The 24427-nt window shown below is 44.4% G+C and overlaps 1 protein-coding gene across 2 annotated transcripts in view; it reads right to left on the reverse strand.

Moving 5' to 3' along the window:
* Window positions 1-1589: 1589 nt before the first annotated feature.
* FAM20A (FAM20A golgi associated secretory pathway pseudokinase) overlaps window positions 1590-24427 on the reverse strand; it is a 50434-nt gene continuing 27596 nt past the window's right edge. The window contains exons 2-12 of one of the 2 annotated variants that reach the window (XM_077924040.1): window positions 22101-22282; window positions 20671-20721; window positions 19005-19083; window positions 17226-17318; window positions 12975-13090; window positions 12020-12200; window positions 10743-10852; window positions 9334-9357; window positions 8333-8414; window positions 5896-5955; window positions 1590-2121 (exon numbers count right to left, since the gene is read on the reverse strand). In XM_077924040.1, coding sequence (XP_077780166.1) covers window positions 1860-2121; window positions 5896-5955; window positions 8333-8414; window positions 9334-9357; window positions 10743-10852; window positions 12020-12200; window positions 12975-13090; window positions 17226-17318; window positions 19005-19083; window positions 20671-20721; window positions 22101-22282 — 1240 coding nt within the window. In that variant the 3' untranslated portion in view covers window positions 1590-1859. The remainder of the gene's footprint in view (window positions 2122-5895; window positions 5956-8332; window positions 8415-9333; window positions 9358-10742; window positions 10853-12019; window positions 12201-12974; window positions 13091-17225; window positions 17319-19004; window positions 19084-20670; window positions 20722-22100; window positions 22283-24427) is intronic. The other variant, XM_028713461.2, reaches the window with a different exon arrangement.

The raw sequence follows: 24427 nt of genomic DNA on the forward strand, positions 1-24427 counted from the left end.
GACCAGCCAGGTATTTGCTGGACTACAACTCCCATTATCCATGACCATGCTGACTGAGGCTGATGGGAATTGGAGCCCATCAACATGTGGAACACCACACATTCCCCCAGCGGCTAGTAAGAATTCCGCTTGCAGGTCTCACTTGTGCCATTTGTATTTCAAAATGCTGTAGGTTGAGTTCACTGCATCTTGACTATATACTTGTTTTGGAAGCCACTATTGTTTTATAGCTGCTTAGAAGGATCCCACTTTAACATATAGGTACTTTCCCTGCTCTGATGCAGTTGGGGTGTGTGAAGGAGAAGAAGTTAGCTTGGCTAGGGGTTGCTGTTGAGATACTTTTCAATATATCTGCTCAGATCTTAGACTGTACCTGCCCAGCTGGAGGCTGAAAGGTGCTCATCTAGCGGCTCCTTCATGTGGCTGCTGTAATGTGCATTTTGCATGTCAGTACTCCCACTGTCCTGCATGCTGTGATCTTGAGGATTATCTGAAGCCCTGTGGCCGGATTCGACTAAGCTGTTGCTCTAGCACAGGGGTAAGCAACCTTTTTCAGCCGTGGGCCGGTCCACCGTCCCTCAGACCATGTGGGCCGGACTATATTTTGAAAAAAATATATGAATGAATTCCTATGCCCCACAAATAACCCAGAGATACATTTTAAATAAAAAGACACATTCTACTCATGTAAAAACACGCTGATTCCCGGACCGTCCGTGGGCCGGACTGAGAAGGCAATTGAGCCACATTCGGCCCCTGGGCCTTGGGTTGTCTACCCTTGCTCTAGCAGAAGGCAATGCTACGAAGTCCCACTAGCACAACAGGACTCCCTCCCCTCCATTCTTTCCCCTGTGCCATCCCCAAATTTGTTTGGGAGGACGCCTAGAGCAGTGTGTGAGGGGAGGTTGTTCTTTATGGCAAAGAGAAATGCTTACGCTGATAGAACAATCACCTTAGCACAGGCATGGCCAAACTTGGCCCTCCAGCGGTTTTGGGACTACAACTCCCATCATCCCTAGCTAACAGGACCAGTGGTCAAGGATGATGGGAATTGTAGTCCCAAAACATCTGGAAGGCCAAGTTTGGCCGTGCCTGCCTTAGCATAACATTGAATTCCACCCCCGCATCACAATTTATGAATTCCTTTGTAGATGGAAAAGAGAACTTTCTATTCAGCTGTCTAGATGCATGTTGGGTTGTAGTTTTTTTTAAAAAAAATAAAATAGTATTTTTGTGGGTAAGGGGCATGCCTTCCAATATTATTCCCTGTAAGTTGCCACATTTATAATCAGGAGAAGTATCAGTTCCACAACTCCCCCATGTCGGCATTTTCCCCTTCGCCTTCTGTCCAGGATCGCTGGTCTTTCTGTTGTGGTTATCCACTTGTTGAATGTCCCTGAGTGCTACCTTGGTGTCATAGCCTTAAACTGTGATGTGGGTATACACAGATACGTTTTTAGACATGCTTCCCTTTCATCGCCCCCCTTTTATTTTGGACCCCAGTCCCCCCCCCCCAAAAAAAAAATTACAACCTGAAGTAACAAGGGCATGGGCAGATCCCGTGAAACCACATCATCACCCAAAATATGTCTGCTTCGCAGCTACAGAGTGCCCCATTTATTCAGGTCTCCTGGAGAAGATGCACAAAGGTCACTGGTGGTGATAATGGGATAAGATTTCTGGTTATGCATATGCAAAAGAGACTCAGACCCGTGGTGCAGTCTTTAATCACCTGCCCAGCAGCGTGTTTAGATTTCGGTGTGACAGAGACCATCCCTCTTGTCAATCACAGTTGTCCAGGGGTAGAGGCGGACAGTCACCAATTAAAAAGTTCAGGTTCTGGTTTATCCCCTAGGTCTCTAGCTTGGCTGTGTCATTCTGTCAAAGGCATCTGTCTCCAGGGGCTCAGCATCAACCACAACATTGTCCTCTCCATTAGCCTCTATGCATTCCTCCACCGCCTTCAGGATGATCTGTAGCCTCCTGTCTAGTGCCAAAAGGTGGGGTTCTGTAAGCACAGGGGCTAGGCGATCCTCAAGCAAGGATTCCCGCATGATGTCGCTGAGTTTGTAAGCTGGTTGCGCCAAGAGCTGTAGCCGTAATAACGTAGTCTTCTTTATTCTGAAGGAGGATGGGTGAAAACAAGGTTCATTATGCTCATTATGCAAAAGCAAAATTCTACCTCCCCGTCTCAGATACTCCTGAAAGTTGGATGGACTTAAATATGCATTGCTGTGACCTGTGCTCAGTTATAAATAATAGCAACGCGGTGGCTTAAGCTTTCTGGGAAGTCTTTCCTCCCATCTCCAGATGTTTGGAAGCTGGTTGTGGATACTCGGCAGTGAAGTTGCAAGGGTAAAATGTGCTTTGGGGATATAGGGAAGGGCTGTGGCCCTGTTGCGAACAGTATTATTACTGTTCATTTCATAGACCACTTAATGCCAAAATAGGCTTCTAAGCAGTTTACATAGTATGAATGCCAAGTTACACATGCAGAAGTGCTTGGACTGGAGAAAGTTTCCAATTCGCTTCCCGACACCCTCCACTTAAAACAATGTCAAGTATTAGGGCTGCAAAAGATAACCCAGCTGTCCATCACGTGGCTGCCACAATCTCTTGTACTTGGGAACTACAGCACAAGGGGCATTGCCAGCTCAGTGCTCAGCGCTTTGGGAAGTGCCGAGCATAGAACCGGCAAAGCGCTACTTTCTCCTGCCCGTCAGCTGATGGAAATGGGTGGGGGCATATAAGCCAACTTCTTGCAAGTATGCACAGCAAAAAGAAGTTCCCCGTTCAGCCGGTGCCTGCAAAAACAAACCCAGGCATCTTCCTATCCTTTTTAAGCTGCAGTTTCAAAGGAAACACTTCCCCTCTTGAAGCAAGGCCATGAGCTTGTGAGGGAGCTCATATTATGTACCCTGCCCCATTCCTGACATAACGTGGTTTGGGGGAAACAGTCACACAAGCCAAATGGGACTGCAGATGAGATGTTTTCCAACCTTGTTTTTAGTAGATTCTGCATGTACATTTGCCAAACCTGACAGCCAGAAATCTAGAAACTAGACTTTGGATATAGATAGCTGTTGTTTGGGATTCAACTAAGCTGCAATGTGTGCAGAATGAGGTCCATTTGTGTAATGGGGCTCTCCCCCACCCCCTTTCCTGTGTACCCCTGCATCCCTAAATCTGCGCTGGAGGCTTTGAGAAAACTACATAAAAGGTTTTGGGGGCATGTCAGGGAGAATAATAAATAATAATAAATTTTTATTTATACTCCACCCTTCCCGATTCAAAAACCGGGCTCAGGGCGGCTGACAAATTTAAAACACTTAATTATAAAAGCAGCATAAAATACGGTATAAAAACATGAATAACAATAAAATTCAAAAATCAAAAATCAATCAGATAATCCCCAGAGCTAGCTGGCTGAATTGGTCCTACTTGGGCCAGCAAGGAGGCCAGGGGAGAATTTGCTGTGGGGTCTCAGAGCGGGTGATCTTCATAAAAAGGGGAGAGGAAGGGAAGAGAAGGGAAATAAAAGATCAGGCTGAATTCAAACCAAAGGCCAGGCGGAATAGCTCTGTCTTACAGGCCCAATGGAAGGAGGTTAAATCCTGAAGGGCCCTAGCCTCATGCGACAGAGCATTCCAGCAGGTCGGAGCCATCACTGAAAAAGCCCTGGCCCTGGTGGAGGAAAGTCTGACTTCCTTAGGGCCTGGGACCTCTTGTTGTCTTGTTGTACAAGTGGACTTGGTTCCCTACATGCATTAATCCATTTACAGCACTGCATTGGGTTCCACCCTTTGAGTGAGCCCAGTGGAGCCATAAACTACTTTTTTTTTTGCCATACCACCTTATTCAAAGAATCAAACTTAGGCGCAAGCACTTCTTTTGGTTTATAGCAGAAGCTGGTTGTCCATAGTGCTAGTTGGTTGGTCTGTATGGGAATCACAAGCCGCTCTTCTTCAATCTGAATTGACGTGAGTTTTTTCAAAAAAGTTTTTTTTAAGAAAAGAGGAACTAAACAAATGTTTAAGGTAAAGGGACCCCTGCCCATTAGGTCCAGTCGTGGCCGACTCGGGTTGCGGCGCTCATCTCGCTTTATTGGCCGAGAGAGCTGGTGTACAGCTTCCGGGTCATGTGACCAGCATAACTAAGCCGCTTCTGGCGGACCAGAGCAGCACACGGAAACGCCGTTTACCTTCCCGCCAGAGTGGTACCTATTTATCTACTTGCACTTTGACGTGCTTTCAAACTGCTAGGTTGGCAGGAGCAGGGACTGAGCAACGGGAGCTCACCCCATCGCGGGGATTCGAACCACCAACCTTCTAATCGGCAAGCCCTAGGCTCTGTGGTTTAACCCTCAGCACCACCCGTGTCCCTAACAAATGTTTAAAAATAGCTAAATGAGACAAGTGGTCTTTAAACCACCAACCACCATCACCTGCCCACTGGTTGAGGAAAGAAGGGTTTCTGTTCTGAACTGATAGCTAGAGGAAGGTGAGTAGTTCTAACCCTGCAATAGCCATAGCTGCAACCAACCTTTGCAGGTCAATGCATCTGTGCACACCTGGGGGTGGGAGTGTTCTTTGGTAATGCAAAAACTGAGGTAGGCAAAAACCCTTCCATATCAGTGAAATTTGCATTGCTGCTTCTCTATTCTGTTCAAACAGGGATAAAATAAATGGCTGGATGCTATACCAGTGCTGGATGTTGCTGCAGGCTGCCTGCATTTAAAAGTCAGAAGTTTGTGGCTGAGAGGATGAGATTAGTTCAGGAAAGGTGTGTGAGCAGGAGCCAATTTAAATCACACAGACTTGGAGTTCAGTGCAAGGATTTATTGGCAACCCTATAATTATAAACCAGGAGGCTTGTAAGGTGTGAATAATGGCTTTTGAAAGTCAACCTGGAGGCTCAATATAACTGTACGGCCAGGGATGATGCCACTGACATCCGGGGGCACAGAAATACACAGGGGGGAGTATGGTGAAAATAGTTAAGATGTGGTGGGGCAGAGGAACACGGGAGGATGAATAACCCCTGACACAGTTTTTTAAAGGCCTAGCTTTTGATTTATATGAATTCATAAAGCAGTAGCCTGAAGAGGATTCAGGCAGTAAAATTTATGAGCAGCCCCCTAATGGCTGGAGGGGGACACAAATGTAATTGATGGCGTTCGGGTTCTTTCAGTCCCTTTAGAAGACAATAAAATCTGAGTGTTCTTGGCAGGGATCAAAAGAAATGTCTCAATTTCCTTCAGCTATGACAAATGGCATGTTTGATGGGGAAATGGGTGGGCACCCTGTTACACATCCAAATGCTGAAGTCTGCATGCAACTGGGACTTCATTCTGAGTGATGGACAGACTCGGCCTAGTCTGCTTTAGAAATAATTCAGGGGAAGTGAATTACGTTGTTAAATGTGGGCCGGGGGGGGGGGATAACCTGAACTCCAAAACCAGCAGGAGATGGGGTGATCTCCCAGCCCCACAGTAGCTCTTGGGAGACTTTTCAGCTAGTCCTCCCCATTTTCTCAAGTTTTTATGGCACAGGGCAATGTGGAGATGCTGGAAAATGCTATGGCAGTGCTTTAGGTCCTAGCTGTTGTTTGTGAAAGTGCCCAGGGACACTGGGAGCCATGGGAAAGCACCATTCCCATGACTTCCATCATTCCCTTTTCCGGTTCCCAAGAGTACTATCCACCATTCTTTCCTAACCGGCCATTTGAGGGAGCTTTTGCAGACAGACACAGAAATGGACCTGTGAGAAGGGGTGCAGTGATGTCTCTCACTCCATTGCCATCAGGTGAAAGAAGTGTTCGCCTGCTTGTTACGGCCCAGGGAGCTGCATTTGAGCCTTTCAGTTTAATCCAAAATAACTTGGGAATGACACTTACATGCAACACTGTTCGAGTGGAGCCAGGATGGAGATCTCATCATGGGAATGCTTCCCAAAACTATGGAAACAAACAAAATGTAAAAGGTGTGCCCAAACCACCCAAGACTTCAGAGACTGGAATGCTTCAAGTACAGTGATTAGTGACACGAGGCAGAAAATATCCCAGTGCTCTTATTTTTCCATGGAGAAAAATCCACAAGTTGTAACACGGAATGGAATCCAATTGCAAATGCTGCAGAATTAGGCAAACTTAGCAGTTGCAATGCGTTTAATGTTGTCTACTAAATACAAGAAAAATAAACATGCTAAATTAAATCACACACCAAGGCATCTGAAAAATTTCCAGTTTAACCTGAGCTTTTTGATGCAAATCAGGTTGATGGGATATAGCAATGGGATGGGGAGGGGGGTTAACGGTGCCAATTTGGGGGGTTTTTTGTACCTGCTTTCAAAAGAAATTCAATAATAATAATGATGATGTTGATGATGATGCTTTGTTTATATGCCACCCATCTAACTGGGTTGCCCCAGCTCCCAACAAAAAACCCCATAAAAACACCACACCACAGACACTAAAAACTTCCCTGAGCAAGGCTGCCTTCAGATGTCATATGAAATGGGAAATCATACTATAAATCTTAAATTGAACGCACAGGAGGCCAAAGGTTACTTATATATGGATATATTTACCTGAATCTTCTTCATTTATGGGGAAATCCGTAACTGAGGATTTACCACACGACTTGTGACATTACCTGTTACATTTGGCCGCAAGCCAATGCAAATATTTTCATTTCAAATGCTTTAGGAATATAAACAGCACAGTATTTATTTTCAAATTAGTTTATTTGCCTCCGGGGCTAAATAAATAAATGTTTGTAGCAGCTGGTCAGTTTTGTGGTTTCTGAACCTCTCAGATTTTCATGTAGTGGGTTAGATGCACTGTGAGAACATTTGCTGTAGAGTATTAATGGCTACTCTGCAGAAGATTTCTGCAACCCAGTGCCCTCCTTTGTTGTTGTTGTATGAACAACTCTCATGCTCCCCAGCCAGCATAGCTACTTATGGGGGATGATGGGAGTTGTAGTCCCATCTTCATCTGGAGGGCACCAGATTGGGGGAAGCTGGTGGTCCACAGATAGATGTGCCCCTTTTGCTGTTTATTTATTGCTATTTGTATATTTTAACTATCCCAAAATACAGACGTGCCTTCACACCGGCCAGATTGTATGTGATGCCCTCTGCCGTACTTGAGGGCAGATACCAAAAGATTCCAACTGAGAAACGACTCTGCCCATGTGGAGATGGCAATCTGGAAACAGTGGCTCATGTTCTCCTGTCCTGTCCCCTTCATAAAGATCTGAGGAATGAGATCATCACCCCACTCTTACTTACCATCCCAGGCTGCCCATTTGTGGCCACATTGTTCTTTCTTTTATCAGATCAAAATGGTTAGACAACAGCAAAGGTTGCTAGGTTTATCAAGGGTGCAATGAGATTAAGGGCCAATATCTGAACAATAATCTTGGACATCTGACTGTCCTTTTTACCCATTGTTGTCTTTTTAATTGTATATAATGCTTGTTTTATGTTGCTATGGCCATTGGCTAGTGCGAATACAGTGGTGCCTCGCAAGACGAAATTAATTCATTCCGCGAGTTTTGTCGTCTTGCGATTTTTTTCGTCTTGCGAAGCACGGTGTCGGGAAAGTTTTGGAAAAGCTTCCAAAATCACCAAAGTCTTCAAAAACCTCAAAAAAGGCTACCACACCGCGTGCTATGAGTTGCTCCTCGAAGTCAAGTCGCAACTGTATTAACGGTGTTAAGAAAAAGGAAACAAACTTGCAAGACGTTTCAGTCTTGCGAAGCAAGCCCATAGGGAAAATCGTCTTGCGAAGCAGCTCAAAAAACCAAAAACCCTTTCGTCTTGCGAGTTTTTTGTCTTGCGAGGCATTCGTCTTGCGAGGTACCACTGTAAAGTTTATCTATTTTGCTGTTTGTATGTTTTGTCAAGGTTACATAATGACAATGGCACAAAAGTGTGCCCAGGTTCTCCTCATGTGCTGTGTACCTTCATGAATGAGGTAGAATTCCTGCTGGGGATTCAGTAGGAACCTGCCATGATTGTTCAACAGAATTCACCGAGCATCTGCAGAATCTTCCAAAACAAGTCTCTTGCTCACCCTCCTCCTCCAATTCCCAGAATCCTGGGATGGTGGCAATGATGGTTACATCAATGTTTAAGCCAACACAGGCCTTAGTTCAAGACTCTGCCTGGGCACATGGTTTCCAAGAGGGGTTCCACAGAATTTATATCCCAAGACTCGCAGAGTAACTTCTTGAGTCTTGTTCCTGAGACCCAGGACGGACTATTCCTCCCCACAGCACCAGCTCTTGCCCCTTTAGGTCCCAGAGGCAATTTGTGGGCTTCCTTACCCTCTTGCATTGTCCAAATGGAGCAAAAAGCCATCATCTCCAAACTTTGTGAACATCTCGTAATGATGACGGTCCATGTTGCCTTTCAAAACAGAGAAGGAAAAACATTTGGTAGTTCCAGAGTACTAACCCAATCCAACTGCTTGAGATCTCTCATGCAAGGCACATTATCTGAGGTATAATATCAATGTATTAATAGCAGCTTTGAAACTAAACAGGAAACAGTGAGCAAGGCACAAAAATGGCTTTTATCTGGATCAAATGGCTGCTTATAAGATAGGCTTGTGACATCTACTTGTTCCAAAGTTCTGCAAGGATGCATGATGGGATACGGCAGGAAAATAACCCCACAGAGTTACTTTTGAAGGAGTGGGGTGCCCTGTTAGGAGCAGACAGACATAAATACAGTGGTGCCTCGCAAGACGAAATTAATCCGTTCCGCAAGTCTCTTCGTCTTGCGGTTTTTTCGTCTTGCGAAGCACGGCTATTAGCGGCTTAGCGGCTATTAACGGCTTAGCGGCTATTAACGGCTTAGCGGCTTTAAGAAAAAGGAAACAAACTCACAAGAACTCGCAAGCCCATAGGGAAATTCATCTTGCGGAACGACTCAAAAAACGGAAAACTCTTTCGTCTAGCGAGTTTTTCGTCTTGCGAGGCATTCGTCTTGCGGGGCACCACTGTAACATGGTTTGGAAATGCCTACAGCATGTGAGATGGTGGGATAGTAATGACAGTGTAACTGCATTGGCTAAGGGAGGAGAGGAAATACTTGATGTTAGTTATGAACACTTAGACACGCTTAGAGTTTCCCCCGTTTTAGACTTGTTTTCTTCCAACAGATCTATCACCATTCTATTTTATTAGGACTGACCTAGAACTCTCAGAGGGCAGGCTTGATTCATCCAGCTGTTAAGCACTTTAAAACCCTGTTGATCAATGGATGAGCGTTCGGCATGCGCTTCAACTCGCCCAGTGAAATCAATGGAGCTTAGGAGTCTTACCTTTGGTTGCATTGAGCCAGAAATCTGCAGAGAGACAGGCCACTTTGAAGGGGAATGCTATAGGGAAAGTATTTGCTGCAGCAATTCAAAAGCGAGGGGAGCTTACTCGTGTCATCCCTTTAGGAGCTAAGGCTGAAAAAATAGTGGCTTGCCGTGGCTTTCCAGTGGGACCATTGCACTAGGAGCTAAACCAAGAGGGCTTTAACCTCTTGCTTCTGCCATGGCCCCCAAACTGGAACAGGAGGGATTCAAGCCCGATACTGTCCTTGCAAAGAAGGTTCCTATTTGTTTGGTTCCTGTAGCTAATGGAAAGATCGGGCCAAGGAGAAGGAGGCAGCAGCAGTAGAAAAAGGATGTGATGTGTCATTTTGGACTCACAGCTGTCCATGGAGGCACAGGTCAATTCTGTGTCTAGGGCAGCTGTTTACCAGCTCCACCTGGTACGCAGCCTGAGACCCTACCTGTCCGTGGACTGTCTCGCCAGAGTGGTGCATGCTCTAGTTATCTCCCGATTGGACTACTGCAATGCGCTCTACGTGGGGCTACCTTTGAAGGTGACCCGGAAACAACAACTAATTCAGAATGCGGCAGCTAGACTGGTGACTAGGAGTGGCCACTGAGACCATATAACACCGGTCCTGAACCAGTACATTTCCAAGCACAATTCAAAGTGTTGGTACACAGGCCTTTAAAGCCCTAAGCAGTATACCTGAAAGAGTGTCTCCACCACCATTGTTTAGCCTGGACACTGAGGTCCAGCTTCAAGGGCTTTCTGGTGGTTTCCTCACACTGAGAAGTGAGGTTACAGGGAAACAGGCAGAGGGCCTTCTTGGTGGTGGCGCCTGCCCTGTGGAACCGCCCTCCCATCAGATGTCAAGGAAATAAACAACTATCTGACTTTTAGAAGACATCTGAAGGCAACTCTGTATCAGGAAATTTTTTGTCTAACGTTCTACAATTTTTTATGTTGTAAGCCGCCCACAGTGGCTGGGGAAACCCAGCCTGATGGGTGGGGTATAAATATATTCATTATTATTATTATTCCATTTCTGCTTTATAAGCCTTTAGCAAACTAGATGCATACAGTATCTGAAGAAGTGTGCATGCACACGAAAGCTCATACCAAGAACTAACTTAGTTGGTCTTTAAGGTGCTACTGGAAGGAATTTTTTAATTTTTTTTTTGACTATGGCAGACCAACACGGCTACCTATCTGTAACTAGATGCATACAGGTCACTGGTGTTTTAAAACTTTTGCATAACTGCTAGAAACAAGCTGATCTCAGAGCAGAAACCATGCTACCAGTGCTGCCAAACTATTTACAAGCCATAGCAAGCGACGTTTGCAACATCCGCGACAGCGTGTCAGATCCATGAGATTAATTATTACTTTGCTGTTTCCCACTTACCTATTAAGAAGTCAAATATTGCCATGTCGATGATATTGAGTAGCCGACTGCCACTGCTGTAAGGATAAATCTCCTTCACTGTGTTGCAGTAGAGTGGATTCACTTCCCATCTGCGAGAAACGCCAAAGGAAGGGGTTGAATGCTAGCACAACTATTCTGGGAGTTCCTCCCTATTTTCTGAAATAGTCGGGAACCGGTCCTGCATTTATTACACTGGCTCTTTAGTTAGGATATACAACACCAGGTTTCCCCAATCTGGTGTCCTCCAGATGTTGCGGTGTAACAATTTCTGGAGGGTACCAAGTTGGGGCTGATGGGAGTTGTGGCCAAACACCATCCGTTGGGGAAACCTAGTCTGTGCTGCTTTTGAGCAGATTGCTACTTTTCTAGATGAGTTGTCAATCGCTTCTGTGTGGGAATGAGTTGGCCAGTGATATTTTTCGTGGCATCAGATCTTGGCCTGTTTTGTTCTGGCAATGGTAGGTAAAAGGAACAACATACCCATGCTTTTCTGAAATGATATCCACAAACCAAAGTTAGGGATATGCGTGGGGCCCAAGTGCTCTATCGATGGACAAAAGCTTATGCTTCCTGCACCAAAGAACAGTGGTGATTCTCAACCAGGCACTTGTTCAGAGATAGAACAGGTCTTCTGTGCTTCTTCTCTAAACATTCAGTAAAGTCATTCTCAGGCACGTTCTTGAGTGAAAGGTAAAGGTAAAGGGACCGCTGACCGTTAGGTCCAGACGCAAACGACTCTGGGGTTGTGGCGCTCATCTCGCTTTATTGGCCGAGGGAGCCAGTGTACAGCTTCCGGGTTATGTGGCCAGCATGACTAAGCTGCTTCTGGCAAACCAGAGCAGTGCACGGAAATGGCGTTTACCTTCCTGCCGGAGCTGTACCTATTTATCTACTTGTACTTGACATGCTTTCGAACTGCTAGGTGGGCAGGAGCTGGGACTGAACAACGGGAGCTCACCCCATCGTGGGGATTCGAACCACCGACCTTCTGATCGGCAAGCCCTAGGCTCAGTGGTTTTGACCACAGCGCCACCCGCGTCTTGAGTGAAACAGCAATACAATAGTTTGGTAAAGCAAGCTGAACATGCTTAGGACGACGCCCTTAGTTTAACCTTCATAAAATAGAAATACTTCCGACGTCTGAAGGACTGCTAAGCCCAACAAATACTGCAAAATATGCAGTCAGTTTCAAGTGCTATAAAAATAAGAATACAAGTTGAGGGCAGGCCAAGAGAGAGATTCATTTACCCACTTACTCCTCTTTTCCAGTAAAGGTGTAGGATCGTATCCACGGGTTTGGGATGGAGATTCTTGGTGCCAGGTTGAGGGATGGTAGGAAAACAGAGAGGGATCCTTCCAGCAGGTGAGGATTCCCACACACGGCATATTCTGTCTTGCACATATAAGGGCATTTGGCAAAGAAACAGACATTGCTGGCTGCAGAGAGAGCAGAATCTATGAGTGAGAGGGCTAATGCAGCACTACACAGTTTTAAGAATCTGGGGAACCTTGGTGAAAACATGAGATCAGTTATTTTCTCATATTAAAGCGATATGTCATTAAGATCACAGGGGAAATAACATCTTAAGTTACATACGAGGCATCATTTTGAACCCACCTTTATTTATACACTTCATAAATCACAACGGTTTGTGGAGTGGCTTGTGATTTTTTGAACATTTGGGATAGGCAGTAGCAGCATGGTCCCCTATCACTGACAAGGCTAGATGCCAGGAAGCAGAGCAAAACAGAGCAAACATTTCTCTTCAAATCGTATAAATCGTTCGCCTTTTATTAAGGAAGCAGAGCAAACATCGCTAGGCCACATTGTTCCTGATGGAGGAGTGCAATGGCCACTTCAGATGTGACAAATGTCCTGGGCAAATACTAGTCTTTAAATTTTTTTTGCAATTATCACAAATGCTGATCTTGTTTGTGCTGTTTTTGCTGCATGCATGCTCTCTGGAAAGCTGTGGCCAGCTCATACATTTTTTCCAGACAAACAAATACGCCAGAGCTTCCTAGCACAGGGTATCCACAGCATGAGATGCAAGGGCAATCACTATGTCACACACGCTGTGCGGTTTGCACCATGCGTGTTTTTTCCTACGTAGAAGAGATATCTGTGTCATGTTTGAAGCAGCTCTTAAAACCACAGCTTCTGGAAAGCTGTTGTTTTCCTCTTCTGCAGATAGCGCAGGTGAAACTTACCTGGTGAAACAAAAAAGACACTTTGCAGGATTTCATTTTTGGTGACCTCTAAGATTTCCTTTGTAACGTTAATCATTCTCCCAACCACCGGAGGGACGCGGCGGAAATCCAGGATTCTGCAGTGGGGAGAAGGGAGGCATCAGCTAGGAAAGTACAGTCGTACCTTGGAAGTCAAATGGAATCGGTTCCAGAAGTCCAAAACATTTAGAAACCAAAGCACGACTTCCGATTGGCCGCAAGAAGCTCCTGCAGCCAATCGGAAGCTGTGGAAGCCCCGTTGGATGTTCGGCTTCCAAAAATAGTTTGCAAACTGCAACAGTCACTTCCAGGCTTGCAGCGTTTGGGAGCCAAAATGTTCAAGAACTAAGCTGTTCGAAAACCAAGGTACGACTGTATTTCTTAGAGTAAACAGAAGTAGCAGACCCTTCCCATTAATCCATAGCAGGGGGAGTTGTTCATCCCATTGTAAAACTGAGCACACTTCCCCAGACCAGATCTGGCCAGCTGATCCAATATATTTAGTACGCTCTTGAGTAGGAATCCAGCCAAATGGGTCTGCCTGCTACGATGGCATTATCTGTAGTTTACTGTGTGTGAAGAAGAATGTGCCAATTCTGTTTCCTGCAGAGCATTCTTTTAAAGTTCCCTGCATTCCTCAACGTGGTTTATATATTACATTACTTTTATTGCATTTAGTGAAGCACTGGCTATTCTCCCAACTAGATTATTTTGAATAATGACAGCCAGCTGAGAATTGTGAAGCTAGATTTTACATTGTGGGCTTACATTGCATTGTCCATTAAGTCCAGGCAAGATTAAATTGTGCGCTAAGTGCCCCACATAACAGAACCTCAGCAAAGCTGGAATGTGATCTGGTTTAATGACTGAAGGGATTGACCGAGGAAAAGGCTGCACCCGCTTTGCGCCCAACACCCGATTTCTAAAATTTTCCTGCCAATAAAGAAAAGGACAACTCTTTCCTTTTTACAAGATAAGGGAACAATTTTAAGCCTCAGGACAATTTAGAATAATCATAGTAAATAAATGACAGATGGTGCAAGGCCAAAACACTCATTTCACTGCCAAGATTTCAGGGTGAAAAAGAAGGAAGCTTTGCTCTCCTTTGTAGAGAGGCACTCAGCTGACTGATAAAAATGTATGATTCATAGATTCAGTTCTTCTTAAATCGGACCTCAACTTTCATCCCTTTCGTATGATGAATTTCTGCAACAGAAGTTGGGGGCAGAAATGTGACTTGAGGTGAAATATCCCCAAATAAGCTGTTTCCTTTGCAGCTCATGGTTTTTATTTGTAGTTTGATGGCAGAGAGCATGCCTTGCGGGCAGAAGATCTCCCACTTTAATTCCAGGGCAGGGATTGGAAGTGTTATGTACTGAAGTTCTCACCCTGGGCCAGCAGGGGGATACTGTAGATAGTTATGCAAATCAGGGATTGAAAGTGACGTTCAGTGATTGGATAGTTACAGAAAATGGTTACTGTTGCGTTCTAGTGGAGCTCTATATAAGCAGGCTAGCTGAAGCCTTCAGTTCAGTTCTGTCCTGGCCTGTGAGAGCTGTTTGAAGAATCGCTGTGTCGTCTGATATGTTCACCCACAACCTAACAGGAAGGAGACCCTTTTGAAACCTTGGAGAGCTGCTGTCCTTCAGTGTAGAGCCTGTAGACAAGGCTGATTTGGATGGATCAGTCGTCTGGCTTGGCATAAAAACACTTCCTGCGGTCCAAGTATCCAGAGAATAGGTGCAACATGACTGGGACAACCAGTGGCTCAGGAGGGGGAAGACCCCTCTGCCTTTAATAGTTGCGTAAATGAGGGGTGGTTTCCCCCCTCCTGCTGAAATTCTACATACCTATTGAAAGAAGAACAGTCATGTCTTCCTTTGCGTCAGATTACTTTAAAAAAATAATAATGGGTGTGTGTGTGTGTGTGTTCCCAAATACTTAGTAAAACAAAGCTTTGATAACGAAGCTCCAAGACCAAACAACTGCAAAGCATCGTCCTGTGCTGTTAAGTGGAGGAAAATATTCACTGCTGTTGTTAATATTTAAGTCACCAGGGAGCCCTGATCATCACAGGTCTTAAGGGAAAGTCCATCGGTCAGTGGTAGATCATCTGCTCTGAATGCAGAAAGCCCCGGGTTCAAACTACAGCATCGTCAGGTAGGGCTGAGGAAAAGTAGCCCTTCCTGAAACATTGAAGAGCCTCTGTCAGTCAGTGTAGACTATCCTGAGCTAGAGGAACCAATGGGCTGACTTAGTCCAGGGGCAGTGCTTCCCCAAGTTGGGTCTTTAGCTGTTTTCGCACTACAATTCCCATAATCTTTGATGGGATGCTAGCTAGGGATGATGGGAGTTGTAGTCCAAAAACAGCTGGAGTCCCAAGTTTGGGAAACACTGGTATAAGGCAACTTCCTATGCCTCCAAACTGCACATTATATTTTGAGAGCCACTGTGTGTGTGTGTGTGTGTGTGTGTGTGTGTGTGTGTGTGTGTAGCCAGTCAACTTAAGCAGCTCCATGAAGATTTTCTTCATTCTTCAGTCCCCATTAGTGGCCCATCATCCAAAAACATGTCCTCTCTCTGTGTCTTGGCACATCTCCCGCATGCGCATGCTCAACCGTGTATTGTCTACAAATATGCAGACCAGCTGCAGCCTCACTTGTTGTGGCGCCATTTCGCTATTGTTGCTCTCGGTGCAGAGGCAATTCAGAAAGGCTCTTGAATGACGCTCTGTATGTGCCGTACATGCGAGAGTTTTGCACAACCTGCAAACTCTCGGAAGACCCTTCCAAGTGGGACATATATTTCTACTGCCGAGGCTGATTCAAACCATCGAAAATTGCAAATGGTGCTGTGTGGGCTCGGCGGTGTTTTCTCAGCAGAGCAAAACATTATTGGCTGGTGAGTCAGTAACCACCAGGCAGACTGACTAATACTGGCACAGAAGCCACTTAAAAATGCCCCCAAGTCGGCTGGAACTCGCTTTTTAGCCTGTTGCTTGCTCAACACAAAAACAAAACAAAAGCTTGGCTTGGGTCTGACTGAGGACTTGGTGAGACACTCCAAGCCAAATGCAGCCATATTTTTGCAGCCCGCCAGAGGCTTGACAGGCAACTAAAGCGGGAGATGGATTGAGCCCATAATAGGCTGCCACATACATACATAAGCTGGTGTTTAACGTGTGGTGCAAAAACATGTTGTGCAAGACTGATCTAGCTTTTGGGATGGCCCGGTTACATTTCCTATTAGGAAATGGAAAAGATTCACACTTCAGGAGTGTAAAACCAGGGATGTACGTAATGTCCTGTGGAGCTGGAACGGTTTGGAGTAGGGAGCGATATTGGAAAATAAGGAACATATTGTGACAAGCGCTGGAAAATTCAGACAATTTGCTTCATGCTCCTCATCTGTGCTGGTGGCAGCTCCTCTGGCCTGTGTGTGCTTTAAGAACATAAGATCAGACCAAAGACCCATCTAGTCCAGCATTCTGTTCTCCTAGGTGGGATCCAAGTAACGTGTTCTACCAGCTCAAAGATTCTGGCTTGAGCAACAATTTGAGCAACACTTATCTGTACAAACTGGCAGCTCTACAGAGTTTCAGACAGGTGTGTGTGTGTGTGTGTGTGTGTGTGTGTGTTTCTCAGCCCTACCTGGTTATGGTGGCGAATAAACCTGGCACCTTCAGAACGCAATACAGATGTTCCACCACTGACCTGCCATAGCCTTTCCTGATGATCCCAGACACCAATATTCATGCCTGTGGCCACTGAAATGCATATACCAGGAAAGGCATACTATGGGCAGCTTGAAACAGACGTCATATACAGTGGTACCTCGGGTTAAGAACTTAATTCGTTCTGGAGATCTGCTCTTAACCTGAAACTGTTCTTAACCTGAAGCACCACTTTAGCTAATGGGGCCTCCTGCTGCCACTGCACAATTTCCGGTTCTTATCCTGAATCAAAGTTCTTAACCCGAGGTAATATTTCTGGGTTAGCGGAATCTGTAACCTGAAGCGTATGTAACCTGAAGCGTATGTAACCCGAAGTACCACTGTATTGTTGAAATCTGAATGCAGATCCCTAAATCCCCTCTCCTAAGGAATCTCTTCTTATGACAACACTACCACTCCTTGGGCTTTTGAGCATTGCAGATCTTGTTTTCTTCTCCCTGAAATAAGGTTAGGCCCCAAATATACGTCCAAAGAAGGGGTGAGCAAGAGCATCAAATTACCTGTCGAGGTGGAAGGCAGCTATTTCTGCATTGTGCCTTTGAAAGTCAACAAAATAGAAAAAGTCTTCTGGAGTCTCCTCATCTCGTTTCTGTCTGAAAGGAAGATAGGGGTCACTAAGAGAAAGGAGATTCCTTCTGCATAACCGTTGACATCCTCCTGAGTGCAAGGAAAGTATTTATGGTACAACTAGAGAAGCAGGACAAATGACTGTCGGAACAGACGACTGTGAAATCATCTCTGTGTTACCGTGTCTCTGTGCTTAGAGTTCTAAAATACAGAAAAATGGTACCTATTACCCCCTTTTTTAAAGGTGAGGCAAGTCTGCACAAGAGGGCTGCAAAATAATAAGGCCTCCTTCAACCTTAGCTTAACTTTAATTGTGTTCAATTAATGTTGGTGGGCTGTTTTTTTTTAATAATTTTCTAACTAGTAATCTCTGCTGACTGATTCACCAGGAGCACCTCTATGACAGAATTGACAAATTAAACATATATATATATATAATCAGAATATTATTTGCCAAGCAAGTGCTTACAAAACCTGTGGGTGGGTAGCAGGTGCCATCTTAGAAGAGTCATTTTATACTCTCTCACACGAAGGGAGGGAATGCCTCTTCTAAGATGGCTCCTGCTGTGACATAAAGCTGCATCATCTAAAAACGAGAAGCATTTTTTTCAGTCTCTAGAGGGGGAAAATCCAATTGATTTATTTTTTTAAAAAATAAAATAAAATAAAAACCTCATACAAGTAATCAGTTAAGATTTAGTTGATCAGGTGGCAGCTCTCATTTTTATTTCAATTAAGTAAACATACCTCATTCTCACACTTCCTGTGTGCTTTTCCTCCCTCTTTCTCTCTTTCTCTTTCTCTCTTTGTTGAGTAAGGCCTTCCAGATGTTATTGGACTCCAACTCCCATCAGCCTCCCCCCAAGGATGGCCAATGGCCAGTGAGGAAGGGAGCTGTGGTCCAGGAACATCTTCCTCACCCTTGTTGTAGAAGAACTGATTCCAGTTACCATCTTGTGCCAGAGTGGAAAGGGAAAGCTAATGTCCTGTTCACTCAAAGCAAGAATGCTCCAATACACTTCACTTCACTTCTTTCTTTCTTTTTGCATTTAATTCTCTGCCTACAACCTTATTTCTTAACTTTGCGCCTTATTAAGAATGGTTGACACCTACTGGTGAAGGTGCCCTGACAGAAGAGAATCTGTTAGCAAAACAAGGAGGGAGGCAGGCAATTTTTTAGCGATCCCCCTTGCAGCACTTTGTACTGCCCCCTCCCATCTGTTCTAGACTGAAGCAGATTTAAAGGGGATGTAGGGTACTGCTGGGGGCAGTGGGGAAAATCGGTGAAAGTGGCAGTGTGGTGTAGTGGTTAAGAGCAGTGGACTTGTAATCTGGTGAACCGGGTTCGATTCCCTGCTCTTCCACATGCAGCTGCTGAGTGACCTTGGGCTAGTCACACTTCTTTGAAGCCTCACTCACCTCACAGTGTTTGTTGTGGGGGAGGAAGGGAAAAGGAGATTGTGAGCCGCTTTGAGATTCCTCAGGGTAGTGATAAAGCAGGATATCAAATCCAAACTCTTCTTCAAACTCTTCTCCCGTCCCACTAAGGGGTTCCCTTCTGTAAACAGTCACCACTGAATACCACCCAGGATTTACCATTGCACTTTCCCCTCTGTTCATGGTGGTGTCATCATGATGAAAATGCACACCATACCAAACAAGATAAAGAACAGCAACGGCTAGGCAAATGTTTTCAGGTGAACTGAGCTTACCTCATGGGTTTGAACATGGCTTTGCCAAAGTCCTGGAACCGCAGAACAAGTTTCAGGTGCACACCACTGGGCTTGACAACTGGAAAGTGAAACCGAGACGCTCAGCTCATTGTTCAAACGGACTTTTGTGAAAACGGAAACTCTTTAGTGTTAATGTGTCAAGTTATTCAGGTGGGATTCAACTAAGTTGTTGCCTGGAATGAGCTCCACTCATGCAATGGGGCTTTCCTCCCCTCACTCCTCGCCCCACACCCCCTAAATCTGCCCTAGAACATGCTTAGGGGATATGCGGAGGTAGGGTGTACTGAATTCTTCAACTTTCAAATTCCGAAAAATCGGAGTTGTTCAAAAGTTGTAACGTGACTTGGGAATTCAAATTATATTTTGGTTAAATTAATATAATTTAGCTTTGCTTGGTAAGCAAAATGTGCGTAAAATTGCATAGAAATCCTTAAAAAAATGATTGCCAAATACTTTTAGTGTTTGTTAGACACACACACTTAACAACAACAACAAACAACAACAACAACAACAACATTATGATTATGATCTTTTAGCATTACCTGACATTTTAAGAAGGTAAAATTAAAATCCTTTGGTTTTCCAAATGCAGTTTATATGTTTCTTCATCAAATGTAGACTTATGAAGCTAAAAGCAGATTTGAATTCCTCAAATGAATTCCCTAAAATGACACCCCTAATGTGGGGGGCACAGAGAGGAGGGGGAAAGTCCCTTTGCACGAGCAGATCTTGTTCTGCAGTGCCTAACCCACGTAGTGCTGTGTTGAATTCAGGAGAACAGCACTCTGTATAACAGGGGGACTTGCTACATAGCCAAGACTGAGGTTCCAACTAGTTCCTAGTTAACTGGGGGGGGGGGACTACCCCCCAAGGTTGGGAAATGACTTTCTTTTTACAGGCTATGCCTGCTTCTTAAAGAGACAAGCCACACACACTGCAGGTATGGGTGGGGGTGAGAGGGACTGAAACCAGCGGCTCATTTTGTTCTGTGTTTCTGTTCCAACCTGCTATTAGCATCCAGACTTCGCCTACTGCTCCACTAGGAAATGAGGGATGCCTTGCCAGAGCAGGCTGCTGTTCTATGAATATGAAAATTTCAATTTAGGGGTATAACTTTGATTGAAGTGTTCTGGGTCAAAGGCTCTCCATCTAATTTAAGTGGCTCGTTTCCATGCACGCCAAGCTGATTAAAAGAATTCTGGATTACTGACCCAGCTCGGTTTTTGTAATATTCACAACATAATTAATATATTTGCATATAGAGGCGGTTGCCTACAGAGCGTAAGAAAATGCAAAACAAAACCTATAATATCTATGGAATAAGGGAAGGAAGGAAGCAGCAGCAGCAACAGCAGATCAAAGTTAATTTTAGGGTGGCACAAAACACAAACCTAATAATCAACGTAATGGCTTTGTTAATGGCCATGTTAATAGAGAACGGTGTTATTAAAATCCCTCCAATTTTCCTCTTCTCCTCCTCATTGGAAATTTTTAGAACAAAGTTGGATGAACATCTGTCAGGGATTCTTTAGATGAAATTCCTGCATTGTAGGGGGTTGGATTAAATGGCCCTTTGGGGTCCCAACTCTAAGATTCTAAGATTTATTATTTCTGCGACTCATAGAAACTGATGCACTTGACTTACTTTGTGTGCAGTCACAGGCACCCAGCAATGCTTTCTCGTCCTGGCTGTAATCTGGAATGGAAAAGAAAAGCCATGAGCTTCAGGCTCACCCAACAGGAATGCTTTTTTAGGAGATGCGGTGTGTGATAGAACTCATGTAATTGTCCTAGCAGGGGGTATTAAGGTCTTCTGACACTCTGCATGATGACGATTTTTTTGGGGGGGGGCAGGCGTATTTTGGGTGTCCTTTAGTCATGACAAGAGCACTATAGGAAATTTTGGCAGGGAGAGGGTAAAATCCACAGCCGGGTTTAGAGGCCCACTCTTAGATGCATTCAAGGTTTATTTATTTATTTTTTAATTGATTTTAATTCATTTTGCAACATTAAAACAAACGAAAGAAACATACATAACACATACACACAAAAAAGAAATACATAAAAAAGAGAAATAATAATAAAGAAAACAAAAGAAAAAACATCTAACATAAGATACCAACAAATTAGGTTACATTTACTAAATAACACACAACATTAATTGACTTCCCTTCATCTCGGTTTCAGAATATATTATATGATTTTTTATCTGCAGTTTCTTTTCCTTAAAAAACTCTTTACATCACAAGTGTTATGTCACACCTACTGTGATTTTTAGATTTTTTACCTCTGTTTCCATGTATGTCATAAATTTATTCCATTCTTTGTTAAACTTTATGTCTTTTTGATTTCTTATTTTCTGTGTCATTTTTGCCAATTCTAAATAATCAAATAGTTTGGATTGCCAGATGCATTCAAGGTTTAATTGCTAAAAGTGTTTTAAATTTGTTGTTAGCTGCCCTGAGCCCGGTTTTTGAACCGGGAAGGGAGGGGTATAAATAAATTATTATTATTATTATTATTATTATTATTATTATTATTATTATTATTAAACACTATGTCATGTGGCGGAAACTGCTTTTGTAATCAAGAGGGCTTTCGAAAGCAGGTCTTCATATGTGTTCTTTTCTAATGACCTTTTCCGCTATTTTATAGCAAAATTATATTATTAGCTACCAAAAAATGGAGACAGAAACAACAATAATAATGGGAGGAAACCAGTAATCAAAGCGCTTCCCTTTCATGGCGACAGTAATGGACATTGTGATAATTAAAGGAAGCTTTTCCAAGGGCAATTAACAAACTACCCCTTTGTTGTCTCTCTATACTTGTGCTCATTGGAAAGCAATAAAATGGACTGAATGTGCAAACGGGAAGTGTTTAATTAAAGACAAAGGGAGCCCCTTAAAGCCCAGTATTTCTCTATCCACATTAGTGGATAGCTGGCTGCAATGGCATTTCATTAAGAAGAAGAAGAAAAACCCGGCCACTAATCAGGCATTAATTCCCCCAACCTTGCTCTGCGCTTGCAGTTCATGATCTGGTGGAGGTGGCAGTTCAGAAAGGAAGCTTTACCAGCGCTGATGGTTCCAAAGTTTTGCGTGTCCCGGAGGAGCTGGTCAATCGGAGGACTAGACCGTGGGTACAAGGCATAGCGATTGATTCCCAGGTGGAACTGGAGCCAGCTTGCCTCCTGCCTGAGCTGCGTTATTGAGTCCGAGGTGAGGTTGCGCTCCTCTCTGTAAATCTTGTGTCTCCTGATGCACACATGGAAAAGAAGGTGCACACAAAATCAACCCCTCAGATAAATCACTTTCCCACATTCAGGGTTGTATACAATGAAGCCCATAGCCTCCAACATTTCTCTGATGAAAGTAAGGACGTCCTATTCAATTACAGTGGTACCTCAGGTTTTGAACGGAATCCGTTCTGGAAGACCATTCAAGTTCCGAAATGTTTGAAAACCGAAAATTCAATACAGAAGCCGTGTGGTATGTTTGACTTCTGAGGCAAGTTTGAAAACCGAAGCATTTACTTCTGGGTTTATGGCTTTTGAAAACCAAAATGTTCGAAAATGGAGACGTTCAAAAACCAAGGTATTATTATTATTATTATTATTATTATTATTACCCCACCCATCTGACTGGGTTGCCCAAGCCACTCTGGGAGGCTTCCAACATATATGAAAACATAATAAAACATTCCCTATACAGGCCTGCCTTCAGATTTCTTCTAAAGGTTGTATAGTTACTTATCTCCTTGGCTTGGGGGTTGCATAACTCCATACCCTCCAGCATTTCCCCAGTAAGGAAAAGTGGGACATTCTGGGATCAAATCAGAAACCGGGATGGCTTCTGTAAATCTGGGACTGTCCCTGGAATATAGGGACACTTGGAGGGTCTGGAAGCCATTGCAGGAGTAGAACAACTTCCACCCATGTGATGGTACATTCCTCTCCCTCGCTGCACCCTCAAGTCTTATCTGGGGTTTTCCACACAGCTCTGGAGCAGATTTGGGGCAGAGGAGGCAGGCAGGTAGAGGAGAGGGAGGGGAGGTTCTGTTCCACTTGCTTAATCACTGAGTGATTCAAAACTCCATCGGTACAGCGGCCATCATTTGGAAAGCAAGGTGTTGACAAAACTGTTCAAATGAAGGCTGTTGGTGGGGGAGCAGGATTGTGCTGGGTGGTGGGATCTCAGCCTATGTCTTGGGTCTGTAGCAAGCTGGAACAGTTAAAAAACTGCACTGGCCATAGACTGGGCGGCTGCTGCTGCTATTCAGAAGAACCCCCATTGGCTGCCTGGCCCAAGATGGGGTTTTCTACATTTCGGATGCAATTTTAATTGTGATTGATAATTGCTGGCACCATTAACAGCTCCCAGAAGCTTGCACCACCACGGCGAAGGAGATCAAGATCAACAGAGCGAAACTGTACTAATCTCCAAAATATCCCACATTCGCTGTCCCTGCCTGCCTCTCTCTTTGGCCCTTGTAGAAAAACGAACATTCTATATGCTTACTAGCATTTTTCTTTTGCCAGACCATAAAACCAACAGGATGAGGAAATCCGACATTTGCTGGATATACAAATGCTGGGCGAAATTACACGAGGAAAAGCCGGAAACTACTTTGTGTGGCAAAGCAGATGCTCTCCAGTCTCTCAAGATCAGAGGCTGAGTCTTCAACCTCTTCATAAGTTATGCTGCAAGGAGACATTGTGGTTTCAAAGACCACTGAAAAATCATGGGCCACTGGGGTTTTTCCAAACCATAATGACTTGTCAACCTCTTACAGATATATATATCTAGTAACTTCGTACTCATGTCCATCTGTGTTAGTACACACACCATTTTTAAAAAAATTAAGAACACTGTGTTAATTGTGTTCTCTTCAGATGTGGTGTGAGCAATGCCTGCTTCAATAATAAATTATAGAATAGCGTAAAACTATTGTTATGTCTCCATTCGGACGCAGGTGGCGCTGTGGGTTAAACCACAGAGCCTAGGGCTTGCCGAACAGAAGGTCGGCGGTTCGAATCCCCACGACGGGGTGAGCTCCCGTGGCTTGGTCCCTTGCTCCTGCCAACCTAGCAGTTCGAAAGCACGCCAGTGCATGTAGATAAATAGGTACTGCTCTGGCGGGAAGGTAAACGGCGTTTCCGTGCGCTGCTCTGGTTCGCCAGAAGCGGCTTAGTCATGCTGGCCACATGACCCGGAAGCTGTATGCCAGCTCCCTCTGCCAGTAAAGCAAGATGAGCACCGCAACCCCAGAGTCGTCCAAGGCTGAACCTAATGGCCAGGGGTCCCTTTACCTTTACCTATGTCTCCATTATTTCAGAGCTACAGGTTATTGAGGTGTTAGAGGCACTCTCTCTACAATGAAAACAAGCAGAGAGAGGGCCC

This window comes from Podarcis muralis, chromosome 2 (assembly GCF_964188315.1).
Source record: "Podarcis muralis chromosome 2, rPodMur119.hap1.1, whole genome shotgun sequence".
Taxonomy (NCBI): Eukaryota; Metazoa; Chordata; class Lepidosauria; order Squamata; family Lacertidae; genus Podarcis; species Podarcis muralis.